The 23,414-nt window shown below is 42.2% G+C and overlaps 2 protein-coding genes across 11 annotated transcripts in view; one reads left to right on the top strand and one right to left on the bottom strand.

Annotated features, from left to right (window-relative positions):
* LOC148823015 (neurocalcin-delta) overlaps window positions 1-14,013 on the top strand; it is a 95,401-nt gene extending 81,388 nt beyond the window's left edge. For all 6 annotated transcript variants that reach the window (XM_088928557.1, XM_088928559.1, XM_088928560.1 and 3 more), the window contains 3 exons: window positions 3,762-3,867; window positions 5,872-5,990; window positions 12,150-14,013. In XM_088928557.1, the coding sequence (XP_088784683.1) occupies window positions 3,762-3,867; window positions 5,872-5,969 (204 nt within the window). In that variant the 3' untranslated portion in view covers window positions 5,970-5,990; window positions 12,150-14,013. The remainder of the gene's footprint in view (window positions 1-3,761; window positions 3,868-5,871; window positions 5,991-12,149) is intronic.
* A 2,955-nt stretch (window positions 14,014-16,968) lies between these two features.
* grhl2b (grainyhead-like transcription factor 2b) overlaps window positions 16,969-23,414 on the bottom strand; it is a 40,409-nt gene continuing 33,963 nt past the window's right edge. For 3 of the 5 annotated variants that reach the window (XM_088928563.1, XM_088928564.1, XM_088928562.1), the window contains 5 exons: window positions 22,975-23,012; window positions 22,413-22,504; window positions 21,612-21,697; window positions 21,186-21,250; window positions 16,969-20,471 (listed from right to left, as the gene is read on the bottom strand). In XM_088928563.1, the coding sequence (XP_088784689.1) occupies window positions 20,357-20,471; window positions 21,186-21,250; window positions 21,612-21,697; window positions 22,413-22,504; window positions 22,975-23,012 (396 nt within the window). In that variant the 3' untranslated portion in view covers window positions 16,969-20,356. Of the gene's footprint in view, window positions 20,472-21,185; window positions 21,251-21,611; window positions 21,698-22,371; window positions 22,505-22,974; window positions 23,013-23,414 lie in introns of all 5 variants that reach the window. The other 2 variants (XR_016093826.1, XR_016093825.1) reach the window with 1 other exon arrangement.

Consider the following 23,414-nt stretch of genomic DNA (forward strand, 5'->3'; position numbering starts at 1 on the left):
TTGTGTGTTCACGCTTATCTACACACGTGTTACCCATTGTTGTGGATCCCCAGTCATTTTTTATCTCCGTTTCGTTTCCATCTGCTCCACCATTTCGTGTGGGGTGACGGACACTGACTCACCTCTGGGTCAGGAGGGTTCCTGCCCTGTCCACCAGGGGCAGCTGGGGCAGGACTCAGGGCGTTTAACCTGCTGCTCATTGTGTAGCAGTCAGTCATGATTCAAAGTTCGGTCTGTAGCCATAGCTTCAACTTGTCTGTCTGGTGTTTCACAGCTTGGTTTTCCTTAAAGTCTGGTTTAAAACTGTTCTTGGTGAGTTTCCCGCAAAGCTACATTTTTGGCTGCTTTTCATCTTTGTTTTCATCTTACGAATATTTGCAATAGAACACTGAGTTCTGAGTTCTGTGACCTTCTCTTGACTTCAAGGAAGGTGTTTGTGTCAGAATGAAATAAACGAAGGCTATGCTGATTAATGAGTTTATTAACGGAGCACATTCTCTGAATAATGAGCGCTTTAGGCTCTATTATGTAACTTTTTAAAATGAGCCGTCTTTTATAAATCACTTCTGTTTTCAAGGGGAAGTGAGCAAATGTGGTTTTTGGCAAATTTCTTCTTAAACAAGATCGATCCAGGCAAAAAAGAAAAAATGTGAGAAAAGAAGTGCATCAGACATCCGTCAGTAGACCGAGAGACAGTCAAAACTCAAAATCGGGGGGAAAAAAAACCCTGAGCCGCCAAGGTGCTCGACACGAAAGTGCGGACAGGAAGCAACTGCACGCCGAGACGAAGACTGAGCAGCAGGCCTGCCGAGCTCCATCACTGCAGCCCAGAGAGGTGGCTGTGATGATGCAGGACAGCCTCTGCTCTTTTTGGCATCTTGAAACCACTCTGTGCTTCCTTTCAAGACGTGTGACCTGTGGGCCCCGATTCAGAACTCGAGCTAAAGTAGGCATTGGCTCCAGTACAAAACTGTTAGAGCGTCACTTGTGCAAGATGAGTTCAACATGGCTTTTTGTTTCTCAGCTCGGCTGCTGCTCTTATTTCTGTGTGTATGTACCTGCTACAGATTTCTCAAATTTAGAATCGCTGCTGTTGTCCAATTCATATCTTGTCATTGTGCAATCACTAATTGTTATTCCACTCCACTCCTCTTCAGCATCTGAAATTTAGGGTTGTGCCCCTTTTCTACCTGCTGACCCATGCCACAGCTCCTAGGATTGTAACATTTTTTTATGTTGTATTACAAGTCTTGTCAGATTTATCCAAACTGTAATAGGAGGAGGAGAGGTAATTCCTTATTCTTATTTAGTGCTTCTCTGGACACTCCCCTCAAAGCTCTTGACAGGTGATGGGTACTCCCCTCCACCACCACAAATGAATTGTCCCCCTGGATGGTGCCACAGCAGTGAAAGTGTACAACACATCCACTATCAGTGGGGGGGAGATACATCGCTTTGATCTTCAGTCTGCTGGAGAGACAATGATGCACACAAGCATTGCTTTCAGTTAGACACATAACCATGTTCCCACCCAGTGAAACAAGGCATCTCTCTGGCTTTGGCTAATGGAGACTGCTGGCAGTGTTACAGATATATTGTACATTATTTAATGAAGATGCAATAATTGCAAATACGCACCATTGTACAAATGTTCGATATTTTGCATTGTTTTGCTGTTTAACTCCGGTTTCTTCGACATGCAAAAGCTCAGTTCTACTGAAATCCTGACCGTTTTGCTTTTAGTTAACAATCTTTATATATTGGTTTCCTTTTGCAAAAAGTAGCCCTTTTGGCTTTATTGATGTCTAGATGGGAACAAATGGTGTTAATAGAAGCTTTCTAGCACTATAACTCCTGATTATGTCCAAATGTCGAAGATATTTAAGACTGTAGTGCAGCAGTGCATTTATAAAGATATTTGCTGTATACTAGCTTTTTCGTGTCCAGTAGATGTACCTGTGCAGATTGAAATTAGCACTTCTGAAAATGATGGAGCTTCCTGGCACTCATACAGTCATCTGTGTAAAGGATGTAAATGGAAACCATAACTTGTGAAAACATCAGATCTGCAATTAGACTGTTGCACGCAATTATCTGTCCAGTTACCAGATGTTGTGCGGTAGATTTTGCTTTCAAGCTCTTTGTCTGTCAAACAGACCTGTGCATAAGACCATCACCCAGTTTAATGGCAATGGTCTTACAGCTGCCGAGCATCACCCCAGACATCTGTCATGTATTACGTCAGGAGACAGAAGGGCACCCACAGGGCAGGCTCAAAAGGACCTCTGTCAGCTAATGAAACACAGCCAACAGGAGCAAAAGTACAGCCTGTCAAATCCTACACACATCTGGCTCCCGAAGACTTGTCGTCGGACAGAGCTTTTTGTGGACTCCAGCCCATGGAAGGTGACTGGGCTGCTGAAGCCTGTGGAGTTCTGACAGACCGGCACCTCTGATGTACCGGAGTTTCTGCAGCTCAGCACCAGCTGACGTGCGGATGTGGAGAAAAGCAGGTGACAGCGGCCCGCCCACCCCCGTCTGCAGGGAATGGTCCAGGTCTCGGTGGCACAAACACAGAAAAGGGCATGGGCGGCCGCAGAGCAAGCTGGAAGGAGGGACCCCCATCTACCCCGGTGACAGCACTGTGCTCGCATCCGCAAAACCACCCCCTACCTTTCTCCCTTGGAGTTCGTTTACAGTCATGTGCCAGTATATCTCACTTCGAGCACAGTCAGAACCGCAGCCTTATGGAAGAGGAAAAAAGCCGTTCAAATCTACTGTGTGTTCCAGAGAAGGCGAAGGATACACCCCTCTGTATGTGGAAGAACCTGGACAAAGATGTCACTCGGACACTGCTTGACTGCATCCTAGTATTATCCAAACCAATGCTGCATAGTTGCTAATTTTGGTTTGCCAGCGCAGTAGAATCCTCTCATTGTTTGTAAAGCCTATGAGAGTGTTGCTTATTAGAGTTTCTGACTTTCTGTCCAAAGCCTTTTTTTGTTCTCTTTGCATGCAGGGTTGTATTTTTGCTGTTTTGCGCAAAAATTAACTTTCTTCTTTCTAGGGATGGGGTGGGGGGGCTTTCAATTAAACAAACTAATGAAAGTGCGATCAGGGCTTGTGCTGATGACAAAGTCATCCGAGTGAGAATGATGGTAAGCTGATAAGGCCACATTGCAATAACAGGGTCATTTCTATAACATTGTAGTAACAGCCTTGATTGTCAACTTCTGTTTACATTAAGAGGAAAGCTTGGTGAATAACAAGAAGAAGAAGAGAGCCGTATCATGACACTGCCAAACGACCATCTTTGTTCACAGTAGATTTCTATAAAGTTATGAACTTCTCACTTAATACAGCTTAATGTTTAGCTGATACCAGTCAGAAAATGACCTACATAGATGTAATTTTTCATCTAATAGCATTCTCATGAAACTGTTATTCTAATGTACAGCGTGCATTAGAAAGCTTGTATGGTGACTAATAGTAGTAACTGTAATAGCAGTAATTTGTAAAAGAATGATTGAACAGCGGTATGGGTGGCTCTGCAATTTTGTTAGCTTTTGTGGTTATTAGTTTCCTGTGTGGAAAGCCACAGTGGAATGATTTCACTGAAACACACAGGGTTTGCAGCCTGATGTCCTCGCTGCACTGTTAGTTCCTTTGATGTCTGTTTATCGCAAGGTCTGGTTTAGGGGCACTGCGCACTGTTAGCAGAGACGATAATCTCTGCCCCCGTCGTGCTTTTTTCTGCCCAGGCAATTTACAAGATGGTCTCCTCGGTGATGAAAATGCCAGAGGATGAGTCGACCCCTGAGAAGAGGACAGAGAAGATCTTCAGGCAGATGGACACCAATCGAGATGGTAAGGTCCTCTCTCCACAAGGCATCCCAATTCCAACAGCCCCATGGTTAATATCAGTGGTGGCGGCATTGTATTTCCTGTTTGTGACTATGTACTTAATGTGCTTCAGCAAGAGCTTGGACACTTGAATTTTCCCATTCCTTCTGGTCAGGTCTCATCTCTGTATTGCATTCATACCTGAGAGTGGCTCATTGCTGTCTGTTGTCATTTTCCATTCTATGGACGCACACCTTAGAGAGCAAAAGAAACCTTACATGACATTACATTAACTTGTCATTGGACCCGTGTTTCCATTGCTAGCAGCCGGTTGGTTCCACGGATCTCATCCAGTTGTATTTTGAAGGATTCTTCCGAATCTGGTGCTTCTGAGGGCAGAGGAAGGAGCGGGAAAGACCTTCTTTTAAACAGCCCCTGAAGTTTCCACAAAGGAAGATTGTGGAACCTGGTCATTATCTGGCTTTTAAAGATAGTCTTACCTTAGAAGGTGTACACGTGCAGCTCTAAAACTGGTAGCCACTCAAGATCCGCAGCGTGTCATGCTTTCGGGAGCAAAGCTCTACTAAGACTTCGCTCTGTCCAGTTGATGCTGTCGAGTGATTTGAATCGGGTCAGTAGGGGGATCACCAAATGGGTTTTGGGGCGGGGTGCTTGGATGAAGGTGCAGGTGCAGCGAGAAGTGTCATCCAGAGGTGGAAGAATGATTGAATGCCCAAAACAGCCAGAGAGCGCCACCTGCTGGTATAGCTCTGCAGTTTCTTTTAACTGGCAAAAAGAAAATACCTTGTTTTTCAGATAATCACGATGGGTAAATGACACTTCCTTCACAAGCAAGCTGCTCAGTGTTTCTTCAGTGCATGAATGTACAGTGGTTGATTGAACAACACCGGTGTCCCTGTTCCACAGCATGAGAAAAATCCCGGTAGTTAAGGAACAATTTTGGTGTCATTTCCACCAAATCAGAGCACATGAACTTGTGCAGTCAGTAAAGAACTAACAATTCATTTAGCAAAACTCCTCAGTATGAAATGGATTGTTTCATCGTAACACTTTTATAAAGCCTGTGCTAAAAACCACAACACAATTGACCAGACGCCGCCATTGTAAAACAATTCTGGAGCGTCTGTTGGGTCGGTGAGATTAGTTGAGCAATGTGATGTTGTCAGTTAAGCTGCTTGATATGACCATAAGATAGGTGACAAACAACAGGTTGCATTTGGCCCACAAAGATGATTTGGTTGCAGTAGTATTTAATAGCTGTTTCCAGAAGTAAGTGATAGTATTGTCATGGCTGGGTAGCTTGTCCCAGACTCCCAGAACTGTTTTTCTATTTCAGTGTTGGCTCTGAGGGCGACCTCTGGGCTGATTAAGTCAGCGCCTTTGAGGGCTGTGAATTCTTGCATCGGGTCCTTTTGTCGTCTTCATGCTCAGAACAAAATAGTTCTGCTTCTTTAGGCTGTCGGTAAAAGACCTTAAGACCAGGAATGCATCCAGTCTCTGTTTTCTAGACTGATTCCAGCGCAGCCGTATACTTTGGTAAAGCTGCATGGTATTATCTAAATGAGATCTTGCTGGTGCATTTTGCAATTGTAGCTTAATTTCCTTTACTTTAAATTATACTCTTTATTTACAGCTGCTTATTTGTCTCCGGTATAAAAAATAAAATATGATTAATGTTGTTGCCTTCTGCCCTGTCTGATGGACTCTCCAGTAACACCACACTCGTCTAATGATAGCCAGTTTATTAACTGTGGCGTAACTGGTAAGGGGAGCTGGTCATGAGGCGAAGGCGGCGATGTTCCAGCGTGCGCTGGGATCTTGGGAGGGCAGTGTTCTGGGCATCCTCCATTCCTCCCTCATCCACTAGGGGTCGCTGCTGAGGCAGTGTTCAAAAACAAAAAAGCTCTGACTGGGAAGGACAAAGCAGTTTTTTTCCCCCGCCAGATGAAAATGTGCTCGTTACTAATTGTTTTTGTTTTTTTTTTATTCTGCATTTTTATTTTCCAGGCAAGTTGTCATTGGAGGAGTTCATCAGAGGAGCCAAGAGTGATCCCTCCATAGTACGTCTGCTGCAGTGCGACCCCAGCAGTGCCGGCCAGTTCTAGACACAAGGCGGAAGATGGATTGTAATTATTATTATTATTTTTTTGTTTGGTGGTTTATTTTTTTTTTTGTTTGCATTTTTCAAAATCCCGTCATCAGTGGTGACATCGCCTCTGTAAGGCTCAAACCAACCCCGCTCATCGCGCGGAGGGTCTGGAAGCGACTGTCCCACCAGGTGTTCTGTGTCTCTGCGCCGTCTGCAGTGCAGGATGGGGAGCCTGGGAACGACCCCCCCACAGCGAGCTGCTGAGTAACGCGGGGTTGTCTGTTTTCTCTGTGATGGGGTTTCCGGTCAAGCACCCAAAGCAAGGATGAAAACAGAGAGCAGAAAGAGAGCGAAGCCGGACCCTGCCGTCACAGTAACGCTGAGAGTCGCAGGGCCGGATGTTCAGAGATCTCTCTGCTCTCCACGTCTGTAGGCAGAGACTTGAGGCGCCGGGTCTTTGCACTGCACATGGAGAAAATCCAGATCTGCAGGATTGGTTTTTTAGCAGTGCTCAATCCTTTCAATTAGCTACCGGTACTGAAATGGTATAGATTTAACCAGAATTTATTTTTTTTTCTCTTTGTAGAAAACGTGTTTTAAGTAGTTAGGTAGGGATTTAGTATGTTCTCTCACAGTGTAGTATGGTTTCAGAAGCTACTGTGTACAGCAGATAAAGATATTTTTACTTTTTATTCTTGTAATCTTGCCACAGAATAAGACAGCATGAAACAGCTGCAATAAAGACTGGTAAAAGCACAGAAGACCATAAGCACAGATTTTAATCAAGTCACACAATGTTGCTGTTGCACAGGGTGCTTTTGATCCGATGCAGCAGTGTTATTGGTATTGGAGGAACGAATCCAGGACATTTCAAAATAAAGACTGAAATCCACCCTGAAATGCAGGCTACGAATTAATAATCCAGATGTCAGGTGTTGAGTGACTACAGAAATGTTCACATTGAAATAGCATTGCCTTCTGCCTGTTCATCTAAGAGTAGGGTCAAAAACTGTTAGAAATTGTTTGATGTTCTTCCTGTACAGTCATGCAGAAAATTTGTGGTAGGATTATTTGTCTGGACAGATGTGAGACATAGAACAATCTGGTAGGATCATATCACACTTGTTTCACACAGTGGTGCTGTGCATGATGCAAAATGTAAGGAAAGGAGTCACCTCAAAGGAGGTTATTAGTAGAATTTCTGTTGAATGCTGTTCTTTAAAAGTATAATTTGGTAATTTTACCCAAGCAGCTGCAAACAAGGGAAATGACTTTGTGAATTTGGTTGAAACGTAGTGCTGAGTGTGATGAAAGTTAGGCAGGACACAGGTCATTGACGAGACGTCTTTGCACAAAGGGCTGCAGGAGTATGGAACAAGGTACCCAGACAAGTATTTCAGGACGACGCCCTGCTTACTGAAATTCAAGAAAACATTTGGATGAGGTCTTCTCAAGTAACTTCTAACAAATAAATGGACTAGATCGGCTGAATGGCCTCCATCTGTTCTGTCTGAAAAGTTCATAGAATAACTTTGTACATCAGCTTGGTGTGAAGCAGTACAGACCCTAGTGCTGTTTCCTATCGCCACCAGTGTTGCCAAGTCTCTGTTCTGACCAGCTGTGACCAGGCAAGTAATCGGCCAGTCTGAGGTGCGATGTTCCTGTAAGGCATCTGTTTTGTTGTTTTTATGGTTTGGGGAAAGGAAATCGTGTTTAGATCACGGAAAATGCAAAAAAATGGCACAGAGTTTCTGAAAATAAGTTGCAACCAGACAGGCTTGGGGTCAGTTCCAAATAACACAGTATTTGACCCAGCGGGGAATGAGGAAACAGTGGAGATTAGAAATTGGTCAGTGGAATTGGAATCTGCATTTCTGGAGTCTGGAATCATCAATTCCACTGAAAGAAAAGAGTAATAACATTCTAGCAGTGAACTGCTCTAAAATAAACAATGAGTAGTAATCCTGGTGTTGTCTCACTCAACAGTTAACATACCTAACTTTATGATTTTCACACAGTCGCAGTTGTTATACATTATGAGCCTGTGAAAGTGTAGGTTTCCATGCAGAAGGCACATCACTTCTAACTACTCCTATTGTTCATGAATCAGTCTGTGAGCATGGTGCTTGTCTTGTCCTGTATTAACTCACAATGAAATTGCACTGCAGTAATCTTCCCTGGTGCCCTATTTAAAACCTAGCCTTACAATCTCTTTGAGTGCATGACAAGGGTTACTGTGTGTGTTGGGATTAGGATTTGGTTGCTGTTGGACTGTGTTTGAGATTTTTTGAAAGATGACTTGGATTTTGGGCCTAGACTGGAATGGAGAGCTCTGACGATGTGCAAGACGCAGAACTAGAGGGCGGGGGGGGGGTGGAGGAACGCAATAGAGTTCACGTTCCTTGTTTTTTTCCCCTCCCTTGAGATTTACACATCGTCAGAAGTGCCGCATCATGAAGGAAAACAACAGTCTTTCACCTCAAAGAGAAATCATTGTGCTTTTTGCAGACATTGCAAAAATCAGTCCGAGGTCCAATGAAAACTACTTTCGGTTTCTGCGGTTTCCTCAAAAGTTTATTATGCAACATTTCCCATTTCTTGCTGATTTACATGTATTACCCATTTCATCCAGACTTCAAGGTTTGGTGCATGTATGCATAACCAGTAAGTTGTATGATTCAAGTGTAAACTAGGGAAATATGGTGTACATCTATTATCATTATATAAATAGAGGTTCACTCAGCCTCCATAATGGTTTTTTTTGGTGTGTGATCAGTTGGTGAAGTGTATTCGATTTTTTTTTCCTATGTTGCGACAGTCATACCTCATGCTGACTGTGGACTGTGGCTAATCAGGTTTCAATGAATGGCTTGGGTCCTGCTTGGCATTGCCCAATGAAATGCAGAGAACCAGATATTTCATCTAGACCCTATGGTCCATTATACTAAGATGATGACTAAAGGCTGGGTGTCACCTTTAAACTCGGTAGTAATGTGCCCATCTTGTATTGTTTATTGCATGAACGTAGGATGTGTTTTTTGGCGCTCTGAGGCCTCCTTGGGGAATCTGCTGGTCGATCTCGCCAGCCTTCAGGTCCTTGGAAGAAGTAGGTCACAGGCACTTGTCAAGTGGAACTTGCCAGCAGTACTGCTGGCTTCATTTCTGATGATGCCGTGTGGCTGTCTTTTGTGGACAGCAGAGCCTTTTTAATGACGTCTTTAGCACAGGGGAAACATGCTTGTATTGCACCTGGTTTTCCTTTGGAGTTTTTGGACTCGTATGTAAGAATGAAAAAGAAGAAGAAATCAATGTTATACTACTGCATATTATAATACAGATATCCAGTATTTGTGGACTGAAGGTATGATTGGCTTTGCAGTGATGGGAAACTCTCGTTGATCTCAGATTAGGAATTGCAGCTGAAGGAATTGGATGGCGTTGGAGTTGAGTCTGAACTCTTAAGGGATTGATCGGGTGAGAGAACCGAATTTTGTTCAGACTCAGGAGACGGATGCCAGGACTAGGTCATACGGCAGCTTAGTTTTTACATCATTTGAAAAATTCTTGAGAGGTGGAAATATCATTGCACACATGAGGCACATTGGAGCACTCGGCAACAGGCTAACACCAGAAGAAGATGTACGTACAGTATGAGCTAACTTAGCAAGATAAATGGAATCAATTCATTGTGCCTGCATGGGCCACCTTTCTGAAACATTTGAGAATTACTATATGTTGAAAAAGCCCTTCAATATATGCTGAGAGAAGTTTTGTTGACCAGATGCTTTGTATATTTCAGTATGCCTTGTTAGTGTTCTGCACTCTGGCCTGTCAGTAGTATAGTGAGGAATAGATGCAGGGATTATCATTTTATTTTATTCTTTTGTCAGTGATTTGTTGTATTTCTGATTTACTGCTAAATTATCTAGCCAAAGTGTACTTAACATGTAGGTACTGCTATACCAGTGCCAAGGCACAAACCCCTCTAGTATCTGTGTAGGCCACAGTGAAAGAACAGTGGAGTAAGAAAATATCCAAAACCTTTGTACATACTGTATTGTCACCCATTCTGTTAGGGGTGTGGAGATGTTTTCTTCAAGGACTGTAACACGAAACCCCATAGACCCTGCTGTATGTACATGGAACCTTGTACAAAATGACATTATAAGAATCAGATATAATAATGTAAGAGCACTGCCACAAGATACAGATAATCATTTTGACATGAAATGAAGAAAAGGTAATTGAAGAAAATGCTTTACCCTTGGTATTTCTAGCAGTGTGTTTATGCTCGGTTGCTTTTATGTGGTTGAGCATAGAAATATTTGTACACTAGAGTTCTTGCTGTTGTAAATTCAGTTGTGTAGTTTTTGGTACTTTTGTCTGACTAATTGTCATTTCTGTGAATGGCATGCTGCACCCAGACTGTTTTAAATTCCGTTTGTTACTTGTGTAATATACAGGCAACAACACATTGCTTGGAAAAATATCAGAAAACAGTGTGTATCATGGTTTTCTGTGGGAATCTGTGTAGTAAATAGCGTTCTGTTTCCTGAAGTTGAAAATTTAGATTTTCTGTAGATATGCCAGTATGTGACATAATTGGCTGAAATATACATTGACATAGCCAGACATACATTGTCATAGCCAGATTTTGTTCCTAAATATCTATGTAAATATGAATTTCCGAGTTGTCATTATTATAAAAAATATAGGCAAGGGAAGGGTGGAGTTCTTAGCACATGTTTGCTCCTGGAGAGAAGACTATCTGATAACTTACAAATGTGACATGTATATCAAAATCCGGAAGATGTGGCTGAGGCTTTTTTGTGACCTGTATATATATCATTCCATTCACTGACACCGAAAACCTCTGCTTCCTGTTTTTAAACAGTCAGCCGTCCAGTTGTCTACCAGAGGCTGATTACGTGACTGAGAGTCTCCATCCCCCACCCCCCGCCCCCCAGAGGTTTCTGGAAAGCGTGGTCTCGACAGGGCTGTACTCGCAAGCCAGAGAGACTGATAAGAAAAAACAGCTCTTGTTGTGTTTTATAAAAAGTCAAGAAAGCACCTGTACCTCCATATAAGAAGTCATCAGCTTTATTTTTCACGTCACCCAGAAAGAGAGCTAGACAGCAGTTTCAGTTCAACATCAGTTCACGATGGAACAAGTTAAAGTTTGAAAGGAAACGCAACATTTCAGCGGTGGAGCCTTCTTCGGGTGTGACGGTTAGGGTTACCGAAGGTCACACCTGACGAAGGCTCCACAGCCGAAATGTTATTTCCGTTCTTCTCTTTCCAGCCTGGAATAAACCTTTAACTTGTTCCTTTGCAGCCTACGCCTGCTGACGCAGCTCCCTACTGGAACCACATCAACTCACAGCGTTGTGTTTATGAATGGATGAGAAGTTAATAACATTAATGAGCAGCTTCTAGCTGTATTTTTTTTTTTACTTTCACTAAATTTGCAGCATTTTGATTTACGCCTTTGAGAAACAAGTTGGATTATTCCCAGTACTGAATCCTTGCGCCTTGCGTTGCCTTATTTAGCATTTTCCTCAGGTTTTAATACTTAGAGAAATCTTTGACGGTACTATGATAAAAAAAAAAAACTTTAAAGTTGTATACATGGGCATTTCAAATGAATTCAATTGTACCACCTTACCGGAGATTTCTAAGAACTAAAACTAGCAAACCTAAGCTCGCAAGCATGAGCTCAGGTAACTGTGAACTGCAAGATTGTTTGGTCTGGTTTCCTACAGTAAATGTGGTATGAAGTAGATGAAATAGGCTGCTGAATTTAATTTAGTGCAATGAAAAAATACAGCTACTTTTATAAATCGTTTTTAAAATGTTACTAATCACGAGGCAAGATTTACGATTTCTTGATAACAGCTTAAATACCCCTTATTTTCTTCTTTAGAGTCGTGACCAGTTGAAACTGGCTTTCTTTTTTAGGGTGGCAGGTCATTCCACACAAGAGCCTGACAGGATCCCTGCCCCTCAGAATGGGAGCTGCACTCGTCAGGCTGAAAGTGCAGCTCCTTGCAGTGGTAATTTAACGCTGAATGCATTCATTTAGAAGTGCAGAGCTGGGGGGAGTCGGCAAGCTTCAGATGAGCCCCCGCGTCTGCACGTGTTGATCCTAATCTCTGCAAAATGGTTTAACCCTTTATTTCCATATTCTTATTTTCAGTGCTTGTTTGGGTTAGCTTCCGGGCCTGTGTTGGGTTTTTGCCACCTCCCTGGAGGGAACTGATGAAGAAAAACTACAAACAAGCACTGAAGACAAGAGCATGGAGAGAGCATAACCTGTCCTCACCTGCCGACTGCTGCGCAGGGAACCCTTACTACTTTAGCTGAGAGAAAAAGACAAAGCTTTGTCCAGGTCAGAAGCATTGGGTAAAATACAAAAGCGCCAGAGTTTTATTTTTACGTAATATTGGAATGAATTTGCTGTGTTGCAGTCATTACGGTACAATTACACATTTGTGCATGCGTATATGTGTGTGTGTGTAAAGAGAGAACGAAAAGAAAGATAATAGATATTTATATACATGATATCGTAGACCTGTATATAAGTCTGTGGGATGATATTATTTACTACTTTGAAAGCAGTTCATTTTAAGTATTTAAAAATTAATTATCAGTTGTGGTAATTTCTGTTTCCAATTACCATAAACTTAATGTACACCAGTATATTTGCATTGTGCAGGACATTTTGGAGTTATGTCAACTATTTAAAAAAAATAGTGGACCATGCATTTAACTATGCATCTGCTGTTGTACACTCTGTGTCTCAGGCAAGTAGTCTTACAGGTTATCCTCTGATGAAGACCACATTAACCCCTACTGCTGTTGATTTAACAATTCTTTCTGGAAGTAACATCAGGTGTTGCCAGCAATGAATCTGATATTTGTCTGCTTACAGAAGTAGAATTGTGTGTATATACTGTGCTTTGAATAAGGATCAGGATAGTCCTTGTCATAAGGTGTAAAAATGTTTAACTGTTTTTTTGTTTGCCATTGAATTAAAATAACTACCACAAAAATACCGTTAGTTACCAAGACACAGTTGTTTCACTTTAATTTTTCTTTACTAAAGCACAATGGTGCTATTGTTAGAAAAGTGCATATTAACTCGCGTTAGGTGGGGTGTTCATTATCACTTCAGGTATAAATGCCACTGCGCAGGGTAGCACTTTGATGTTAAAGCAGAGATGGGCAAGCATGAATTTGTCATGAACATATCTTATATCTTTTCAAACTAAACTCTGTTAAGCCTGAAGTTAATTTCTTAAATTATTTTAGTTTCAGTTGTTTGATGTGTTCTGAATGGCACGCATGCAATTGGTTTTAATATATAGTACGCTGTTTGTCAATTAAACAATTTGTATACTTTATATGCATACATATATACACCATACATTTGAGAGTTAAGGAAAGATTAAGGAAAAATTGTTTTGGCAAGCAGAAATAGACTTTGACGTTCAGAAATGACACTTCAGACACCAATACATGAAAGGCGAGGAACAAAAGCTTCATGAACCAGTGAAATTTCACAGTCAATCCTCTTAACTCTTTATTAAAGAGACTGGTTTGTCAGGAACACAGAGAAGTTTTTAGCTGTTTCCTTTCCTAAAAAAAAAATCTGGGATGTATCCCCTATACTAGATTTCACAGGCCCAGTCCTGGTTATGTGAGACACTGCTATAGTCAGAAAAACTGAATGTTTTCAGCCACTGCTGTTTTCTAACAAAGAGTAAAGCCCAAAACGTGACAACTGCTGCAATGACTATTTTGCATTTGTATGCTTTTTTGAATATGGGGTATCAAGCATAATATTTCTGTATTTAACACAATCGCATCGTGTGGTCAAGTGCCAAAAATACAAACCAGTATTGTATAAATTTATACTGTAACAATTGTTATCTGTCGAACAAAATGTTTGTAATTGTTACATTTTGTAGATTTTGTATGGTAATCCGTTTTTTGTGACATTGTAGTTTTTGAACATAGGAATTTCTTTTATCCTATAAACCAACATTGAAACCTTCAAATATCCTGCCTCTTTGTCTTTTATGTTTTATGTTACCTCTACAGTAGGTCCAATGAAGTTATAACAGTCATATATTCACTTTCTAGATTTTGTACTGGATATGTTGTTGACTTTTTTTTATTAATTGGAAGAAATGTTTCAGGCTGATCAGTTAGTGATTGAAATGAAATGCCAGAGACACAAGTGATCTGTGGCAATGTACAATCAAACGCAGATCATGGGTCACAGTGTTATTGTAAATGCACTGGTTGGGATGATCTTTTGTGCTGTATTTATACCAACATGGTGTATACGCCCCAATCCAGTCATAACATTTACTGTATGTGTTCTTCAGTTCAAAAATGAGAAATATTTAATACGGTGAGACCTGCCCATGAAAGACGTGGATTGGAATTGAGCCTCTACTCATAGAGTATTCTCTTGATTGGGCAAAGAATCAGAGGCTTCAGAATTCACATGAAGGACATTGTTGATAAAGACAACTTGTTGAATGAAATGCTTTACAAATGCACATACATGTACCTCCCTTTGAAATCGGAGACATGACAGATCATGCCATATCCTGAATATCGATGTCAAGCCCTTGGTGAATGTGACCCACATGACATTGATGCTGTGGCATCATAAAACGGGTGCACTGGAGAGAGAACTGCTGTTTGGGTGTGTTTGTAGCCAGGGTCAAAGCAGACAGCAGTACCGCAAAAGTACAGTAAACACATGGTAAAGGAAGGGGGGTGCTTGATCCGAGTCATGGGAAACTGTCGGCAACAAATGAACTCTGAAACCTTGAAAAAACTATAGCAGTACTGTGCTAGTGTACTGAAGGTCATGATAAAACTTTAAGAGGAGAAGCGGGAACACTTTAGACTAACAGACACAACACTTAATGTCTTTACAGCAAATTGAAGTGTAGCGTTTTGGAAGTTTTGTTTTTTTAGTTATCAATTTTAATGTTGAGCAAAAGCCAAGAAGGTCTGAAGGATGTTCTGTGAAACATTCAGCTCAGTGCCTGAAATAGTGTAAAAGTAACTAAATCAACTGGGTGCACACTCTCTCTACTGTCTTAACAAGTATTAAAATCAGTACTAAAATCAAATTAATAAGAGTATTAACAATCGATATTAATTAACAGTAAGCCCTCCTGAAGGACGCCTCAGTGTTGGGTGTGCGGTCTTGTTTGGACTTGTGTGACTTGTGCGCAGTGAAGGGAAAGGGTCACCTTTTACAATATGGTTGGCTTTTTCTAAGGGAAAGCTGCACGTTTGAGTGCAACATCAGCCTCAGTCAGGGAGGACGTGTTTCCTGTAACAGGCGATACAGTATATTTGCACAGGCAGGATATGAATGGATGAGCTGTGTGGCTTACAGCTCCGTTACAGTTCGGCGTCCGTCCTACTAATCCGCCAGGACGCTCCACGTGGACCAGGGCTTCTTCTGATGCCCGAAACGGAATGCCCGCCCGGGGTCCCGTCTAGCCAAGGGCTTCCGGATGAGCAAACGAGAAGGGGCGGAGAGGGATGGGTCTTCGGAAACCGAATGCAAGGTTAGATGAAACTTCAAAAAGGAGGCCCATTTGAAACCGAGGGGACCGCGGCCCCTGTTGCTTCATCCGTTCGTTGGGTGTATTCTGTCCTTCCCTCCTCGGTGTCCCTGAGCTCACCGCTTCCCTGGGTGCAGCATGCGGAAGCGGCAGGGAGGACGTGGGGTTCTGCAGCTCGTACGGTGAAAAGCCGAGAGCCAGCAGGGGCAGGAGTGTAACAGCACGGAGAGCACTGACCTGCGAGCTCCAGATGGCTCCTTTCAACCAGAACAATTCCAGCAGACGCGCCGGAGTCTTCTTAGGAGCTAAAAATGCAACTGTTTACATTTTTGTTCCCCTCCCCCAACTTCAACAAAAAAAGACACGTCCAAGGTGGGAAGACTTGGGATCATGAACACAGTACAAAATGATCACTGCAACATCGCTGAAGAGCGATTTTTAGTTTTCCAATTCGTTTTTTTTTTGTTAGACACTGGCACTCAAGATTCCATGTTTCCTGAACAAAAGAAAAAATATACAGGTGGTAAGCTATATAAATAATTCTGGTTGTTTTTTTTTGTTGTTGTACAAAGATAGCATGATCCTTGTGCATAAAACAAGGATAGCTCCGTCATGTGTAACCACAGTTCTCACAAAGAGAGTTAGCACTTAATTTGCACGAAGAGGTGTCTTTTAAACCCATCTCCTCAAGAAACGAGTACGCCGGTACTCAAAGCAATTTGTTTTCTTCTGGAATATCAGTCCAGTCTTAAGATTAATAAAACCTTTCATTCTTTGTGCCGTAAAGTTTCGCAGGTGTAAATGTTATGTCTGACAGCACAAATAGCCGTTGCGTCAAGGCAAAGCGGATGAGTCCTTCGCGCATCATTAAGAAGGGATGGCGGGTTGCTCCAGAGAAACACTTGTCACCTAGTGGCTCGTTGAAGCAAGCAAGTGAAGCAATTTTATTAGTTGAAAGTGCTTTGGTAGTATTGTAACGCTTCGGCGTTCACTTGGGCACCATCGCCGCCGCCGCATCAGGTCGGCTCCCCACCGTCTGGGACTCAAACCCGGGCCTCTGGCGTCACTCAACAGGGACCCAGCCTATTGAGCTAAAGAGAGAGCTCTCCTTCAGCCCAGCGGCTGCAGCCCCTGCGATCACAGGGAAGGGCGGTGACGTCACCGCTCCGGTAAGCCGGCTCTTACTCACTGGTGGCCGTATGCGTTACAGTATTTTGTTGGAATTTTATAAGAACACTGTACGCAATCCAAAGTACCTGACATTTTTCAGCCCTATCGTAGATGGGGGGATAATTGTGAGAAAGAATCCAAGCTGATTGGATTCTTCACAGGCTACAGACATACACAGTAAATATCCAAAGTGTGTGTGTGTATGCGCGCGCGCGTTAATGAGAAAAATTGCACCACTCTCCGGGATTTTAGATACAAATATTTATTTTCCTCATAAAAAAGACTGTATGTACAAAATAAATGAATGTTATGTTCACAAATACAAAACCAGCGGCTTTGCAACACATTATTAACAACTGCGGTTCCCAGCATACAACATAAACATACCACAGCTTTTCGTGACATTTGGCAGATAAGATTCAGAATCGGCAGTGGTTTGATATTTACATGTTTTTTTTTAGACAGATGTTGTCATTTTGCCCTGATGCCTCTTTGTGATGTAGCGACCTGCTTTGTGGAGTAGCCTGAAATCCAAACCAGCGAGTTTTGAAGGATAAAATGGGACGATATTCACCGCACAGAGTCCTTTTCTTAATCCACATTACATACATTTCTTGGTAATGTTTCATTGGTCAAGTTATATTCGATCAAGAGCTGCAAATACCTTGGTGAAGGGTTCCGGGTGAATTTAGCTAAGTCCAACCTACAGAATGGGAGGTTGAGAATGGTCTTCGTCAGCTACAGAGTAAGAAAAACTCTGTAGCTGACGCTGCCGACTCAAAAGCACCTTGTGGGTCCCTCAGTGACTCTTAAATGCTTGTTTAACAGATTTCAGCGAACAAAGACCCAACACATTCAATGAATACAGTATACATTTTGTTAAGTGCTGTGCTTATATTACATAACATGTGTCTCCGTAAGCTGCAGTATGATTTCCATGTGGAGATTTGTGAATATTTCCTGATGAATTTCCTGATGGCCATGGAGAGGTCCTGTTTTAACTGCGTTACTGAGTACCGTGTTTAAAGAAGATATCGCAGCAGAGACGGGCATGTACCTGTTTAGTTGTGTCTTAATTAGCTGTGGTAAAATGTTAATAATCCCCTTCAGTGATTTATCTTAAAATTATTTAACTTTGAATTAAGAACCGACCGCTTGCTTAATTAATGATCGCAGCCACAGCTGCGTTAAAAAGTCGCATGAGATGTACATTGTCTCATTGGCTACATTATACATTAATATTACAAAAATAGTGACATCATTGTTCACGTATTAAACCTAACTTAGTGAAAGGGATTTTAAAGTATCAAATTACTTGAGCTTAAAAGAGGTTTTTTTCATGAGAAACAGTTTAAAATTACACTACACTGCTTGGGTGGACCTTGGTATTAATCTACTGTAGGTAGACTAACACTGCTACACTTGTGAAAATATAAGGACTGCCTTTGACTTTATAACATTAGAAGATACATTCACCTTGTATTTACAAGACAGGTACAAACTCTTGTATACATACATTTATGCAAAAAAGTTCCCAATTCTCTCGCATTTACAGAGCAACATGTCATAAAATAGCATCTGTTGCATATTTTTAAAAAACTTATCTTCACAAAAGTGATAGAACAATTTATGAAGATAGGTTTTATGAAACGAAATTAGCCCTTGGATGAATACGATGATCGGTTACATGTCAAGTACAGGTGACTGTGTCCTTTATAGTGCAAGTGCCTTGTGTGTGTCACGTCTTGTAAGGTGTACTAGGTCAGGATGAGCAGGGCTGTGCGGACAGGCAGCACTCCAATGCCTTTCTACTCACACACCTCCTGGGCTTTTCCACTGGGCAGGTCAGATTAAGTGCAAAACCAAAGACTTATTGCCCATGTAAATCAAAGATCATTTCGTCCAGAAAAAGATTTTCTGGAAGTATAATTCTGTTTTAGCAACCTTTATCAATGGTATTTTCACTGCGCCTCAACCCAAATAAAGCTGAAGTCAACTTTGTTTTCCACACAGAGGCGAATTCTATAATTTCAGGAGTTAAAGCAATGAGCAAGGAGGTACTGTCACATCTACTCGATTTGAAGATATCAGAGGTTTGAATTTATAATTAAAAGCTGTGCACAGTTTTCAAGTTACTTTAAATGCAGAAGCCCTCAGCAGAAACACATTTAGTCATTAGCACATCACACTACGATTCCTAGGCTGTGTTGTGGGTCTAGAGCAACACATGTATGTTGAACTAGGTGCTATTTGTGAGCACATGGTGGCACCACGGTTAGCATTGCTGCCTTGAAGTTCAGTTCCTGAGATTGCTATCTGTGTGAGGTTTGTATATTTTCCCCGTGTTCGTGTGTTTCCTGGTGCTCCTGGTGCTCCAGTTTCCTCCCACAATCCATAGACATTTAAGTGGCTTCGGGGAAAACCGGCCCTAGTGTCTCTGTCTCTGTCTGATTTTGTGTCTGTCTGCCCTGCATGGACTGGTGTCCCATCCAGGGTGTGCCCTGCCTTGTGCCTGTTGCTTGTTCTCCCACGATCCCGAATTAGATCAAGCAGTAGGAAAATGGATGGATAAGACAATTATCATTAAAGAAAAAATCAAATGGCAATGGACCCATTACAATACAGCTTATGGTGAGAACTAGGACCTGTCAATGATGTTTATAGCCAAACAAAAGGGCAACAGGTTTGACACTACCACGATTACAAATCTGAGGATTTTTTTTTAAAAAGGTGCCTCTTGTGAGGTTAATATGTAAACGGAATTTAAGCAATCAACCAGTGGGATATCCCAAATTCAGTCAACATGATTGTCTGAGTACAACAGTGTTTCTGAATCTAAAATTGTTTTAGATATATTCTATGTAAATCTCAGGCTTTAAAAGAAAGAAGGATCACGCCAATCTTCACAGAGAACCTCAATTGTTCTGCAAAGCGCCACACAGTTCAGAAAGAGTTTTGTCGATGTGATGGTGACGCAAGCATCACTGTCTCCTGGACAGGAAGTATAATGTCAGAAGTCACCCATAACAAGAAGAATCAAGTCAGAGGTCACTCTGAGGTTCCGGGAGAAATCTATTGGACTAGACTGGGTGAAAGTGTCTGGGTGTCTGCAGTGTCTGCAGTGAAAGTCACTGAAGACAAAAAGGATGTGCATATTTTCTCCTTGGACTCATTTAGTTTCCAACGGTATTTTCAGGCTTCCAGCTTTCCGGATAAAAAAATAAAACAACCTTCAGACAGAGGTTTACTCTACTGCTACATTTTACCCTGTTAAAACACACAAAGCATTTCAGTGATCTGGTGTGTGGGTGCCGGTACCAGTAATCTCTCATCACTCATCATCTTCTTCTTTCAACAAAATGATCAGAAGAGGGGGGAGGCACATCACACACACCACAGTTTCCATTCCTAGCCTCGCTCTTTATAGATTCCGTAGAAGCAACAGTAGTGTTTTGCGGGTGGAGAAGACGTTTAGCTAGTTTAAGAGGTCCATTCCTTTGAAAGTCTCCCTCCTCTTACAGTTGGAAGGAGGCTGGCTCACCGTTTTGGGGACCACAGGTTTCAAGATTTTATCCTCTTTCTTCTTCCTCGCTTTGTGATATCTGACCAAGTCAGTCGGCATGCTTAGAGCTCCTCAGATTTCCATCAGAGTCACTTTGTAAGCATCTGCAAAGGTTTCAATATTCAGTATGAAAGTGTCCTCGTTAGAGTAGTGCTCAATGATGTTGTCATCCATGTTGACCAGGATGCTGCACGGGGAAGAAAATGAACAGAATTTCTCAGAGATATTTGGAGTATACTCAATACGATCTTTTTTAGACTCCCCACACACACTGCTTTCTATTATAATCTGTGAACAGTTACACACAGGACTGTCTAAGTATTCGTTTACAAGAATCATTCTGTGAAACATGTGATGTTACCACGTGGACAGGGCAGCTCACAGCTAAGCTATTGGGTCCCGAGTTCGAGTATAAGCTGGAAAGACCTCTGTGTGGAGTTTGCACGGTCTCAAGCCTGTGTGGGTTTTATGTTGCCTCCCAAAGCAGGAGTGAGCGTGGATTAAGGAAGGAAAGGGGCTGTTTCACAATATCAATTCCCATTTTGTTGGGGACAAGGTTTGCAGAAAGAAGAACATTTCCTACAAGAGACGTGCTCTTGCTAGCTATAAAAATGCACAGTCATATTAAAGTGGGAGATTTTGGAGGCTCAGGCTTCCCAAAATGTTTTACCTCTAGATGGGGAGTGGGGTTGGAAATAAGGGGGGGGCACATGGAACAGAAAAACAAAACTAGTGATGTTACCATGTGGACAATTTCACCCCAAAATATCTCCCTGTGATATAGCCAGCCAGCTCACTACTCAATACATCTTTCTTTCACCTGCTGGGGTCACGCATCATGGACTATGCCTTCAGCAGGACCTTGGATGTTCCAGTTTCTCTAAGTTGTCAAATTTCTTACCCTTTTTTGCTTTTCTTGTAGATTTTAGCCATCTTCTCAAGGGGGATGCCGTATTTCTCTGATATCTGGCAGGTACACAGAAAAAAGGGAGTAAATACAGTTCTGATGGACCCAGCTGCTAAAGATATTCTGGCGAGATCCTTGGAAGAGACAGGCGTCAGGCGAGAGCAGAGAAGATGAGCAAGTTCTATAGAAGTCGTCCTGTCGGTGTAATAGACATATGCTCTCTCGGTAACAACAAGTGCACATAACAAGGACTTTAATAACACGTGATGTGTGATGCAATTTCTGATAAAAAAGTAACTATTATAAGGTGTACTCATACTGTATACTTATCTCAAGTAAAGTCAGAAATACAGCAGCTGGAACACGTGTGGGATCTGTCAGTAATGTTCTAATGTTGTCGGGTCCAGAACATGTACTTACTGCATCCATCAGGCCCTTTAAGGTGGGTGACCTGAGCATAAGAGCATCAAATACTTCATCGGACTCTTTCCGCACGTACAGGAGAACTGAGGAGACAGGAAAAAAGACCGGCTGTCAGGGTCGGAGCTCGGAATTGTTCGGCTGGATAAATCAGTGACGGCACAAACAGTTCTGCTCCCAGAGGACCTGCCTCTGCAGGAGCAGCATTAATGTGATAAGAGGTTTATTCCATGGGGGTTACACTCTCCAGCACTTAGGGTTCTGAACACAGGGAGGCCATTTAGCCTATCGAGCCTGATTGGTAGTTATTATCTAATTAACTCGGGGATCTCTGTTGTTTCTTGGAAGGAAATCAAAATCAAATCAAAGTTTATCTATCAAATGCACAACAATACGGCGTGCAGCAGTAGTTGGTGGCAATGAAATGTCTTTTCTAATTGTTTTCTTCAAGTTAGCACCGTTGAAATCACCCGCTATGATGAATGCCCCCTCAGGATGTGTATTCTCTTGTCTGTTAAGGTGAGAGTGTAGTTCATCCAGTGCCTTTGTGAAATTTGCCTGCGGCAGAATATACACCACTGTGAGAACTACCGATGTGAACTCCCTCGGGAGATAGAAAGGGCGACATTTTATTGTCAAATGTTCAAGCTGGGACCTCGGTGGTTAGGTAGCTTGTGTTTTAGAGTTCTAAATTTGCTATCCCGTAGAGCATTTCCCTCACATACTCCATTCCCACAGCTCAAGAAATTCCTTTGCTTACAGCGACGCAAGGCGTGTAGGCGATCCTTAGACTCAACACACCTCTCTTGTGCATCTCTTCTTTGATCTGCTTTGGAGGTGGAGGACCGTAGTCATCCTCAGACGATCTGAACATTCTCTTCACCAACACACTACTGAAACACAAAACGGTTGCGCGGACATTATAGCTAATAAGGCGGCACACTGGAAGGGTTCTTCCTCACAGCCCTTGTTTCCTGCATTCAACTGTAGATTGGGGCTCCTTCTGTGTGGAGTTTGCATGGTCTCCCTCAATCCAAACGTGCTTTCTCCTAGTGCTCCAGAGAAAAGGTCCAAATACATGCTCTCCTAGCGAGTTCACAAGGTGAACTTGCCTCCCAATTTGTGTGTGTTTGTTCCCTAGAATGGGCTAAGATGTCTTTGCACCATGTGGGCTGTGCCTGTTGGGTGAGTATCTGCCTCACCATGACTCTTCCAGGGCGAAAGCTGTTATTGAAAACGAATGGAAGATTTACAGTGAATCCTCATTCAGGGAGCTCCTGAGTGCATCTGAAGCACTATATAGTGATTTTTAGGGGTTTGGTGCTCTAATAAAAAAGAAAGAAATTGCAATATCACAGCTTACCCCTCTCTCTCCATTTCTTCTGTGTTGAAAGCAAAGACCTGCAATGAAAAACAAAAATCTAATTTTCACACCCAAAACACACTGACGACTTAGGAAGACTGGGTAGTCTAAACATTCTTCCTCGATTGCCATCATTTTTTTTAAAGTATTATGTTTACCAGCATGTAGAATACATTCTCATTAAAGCCTGGTCTGGTGGCACTTTGCCTGCTGCTGTATATTTTCATAAGGGTCACTAATCAGCGATCACTGACAAGGGTTTTTAAACGACGTCAATGGTACCAACAAAATGGACCAGAGTTTGCCCATTTGAATGACACACACTCCTTCTTGCCATTAACTGAAAATGCAGAGCCCCCTGTCGGCTCAGTAAAATGGGAGGCTTCAGAACAGAGGCAAAGAACGTTTCGCAGTGGAATCAGTCCAGAGAGAAGAATCAG

This window comes from Atractosteus spatula, chromosome 12 (assembly GCF_055471065.1).
Source record: "Atractosteus spatula isolate fAtrSpa1 chromosome 12, fAtrSpa1.hap1, whole genome shotgun sequence".
Classification (NCBI taxonomy): domain Eukaryota; kingdom Metazoa; phylum Chordata; class Actinopteri; order Semionotiformes; family Lepisosteidae; genus Atractosteus; species Atractosteus spatula.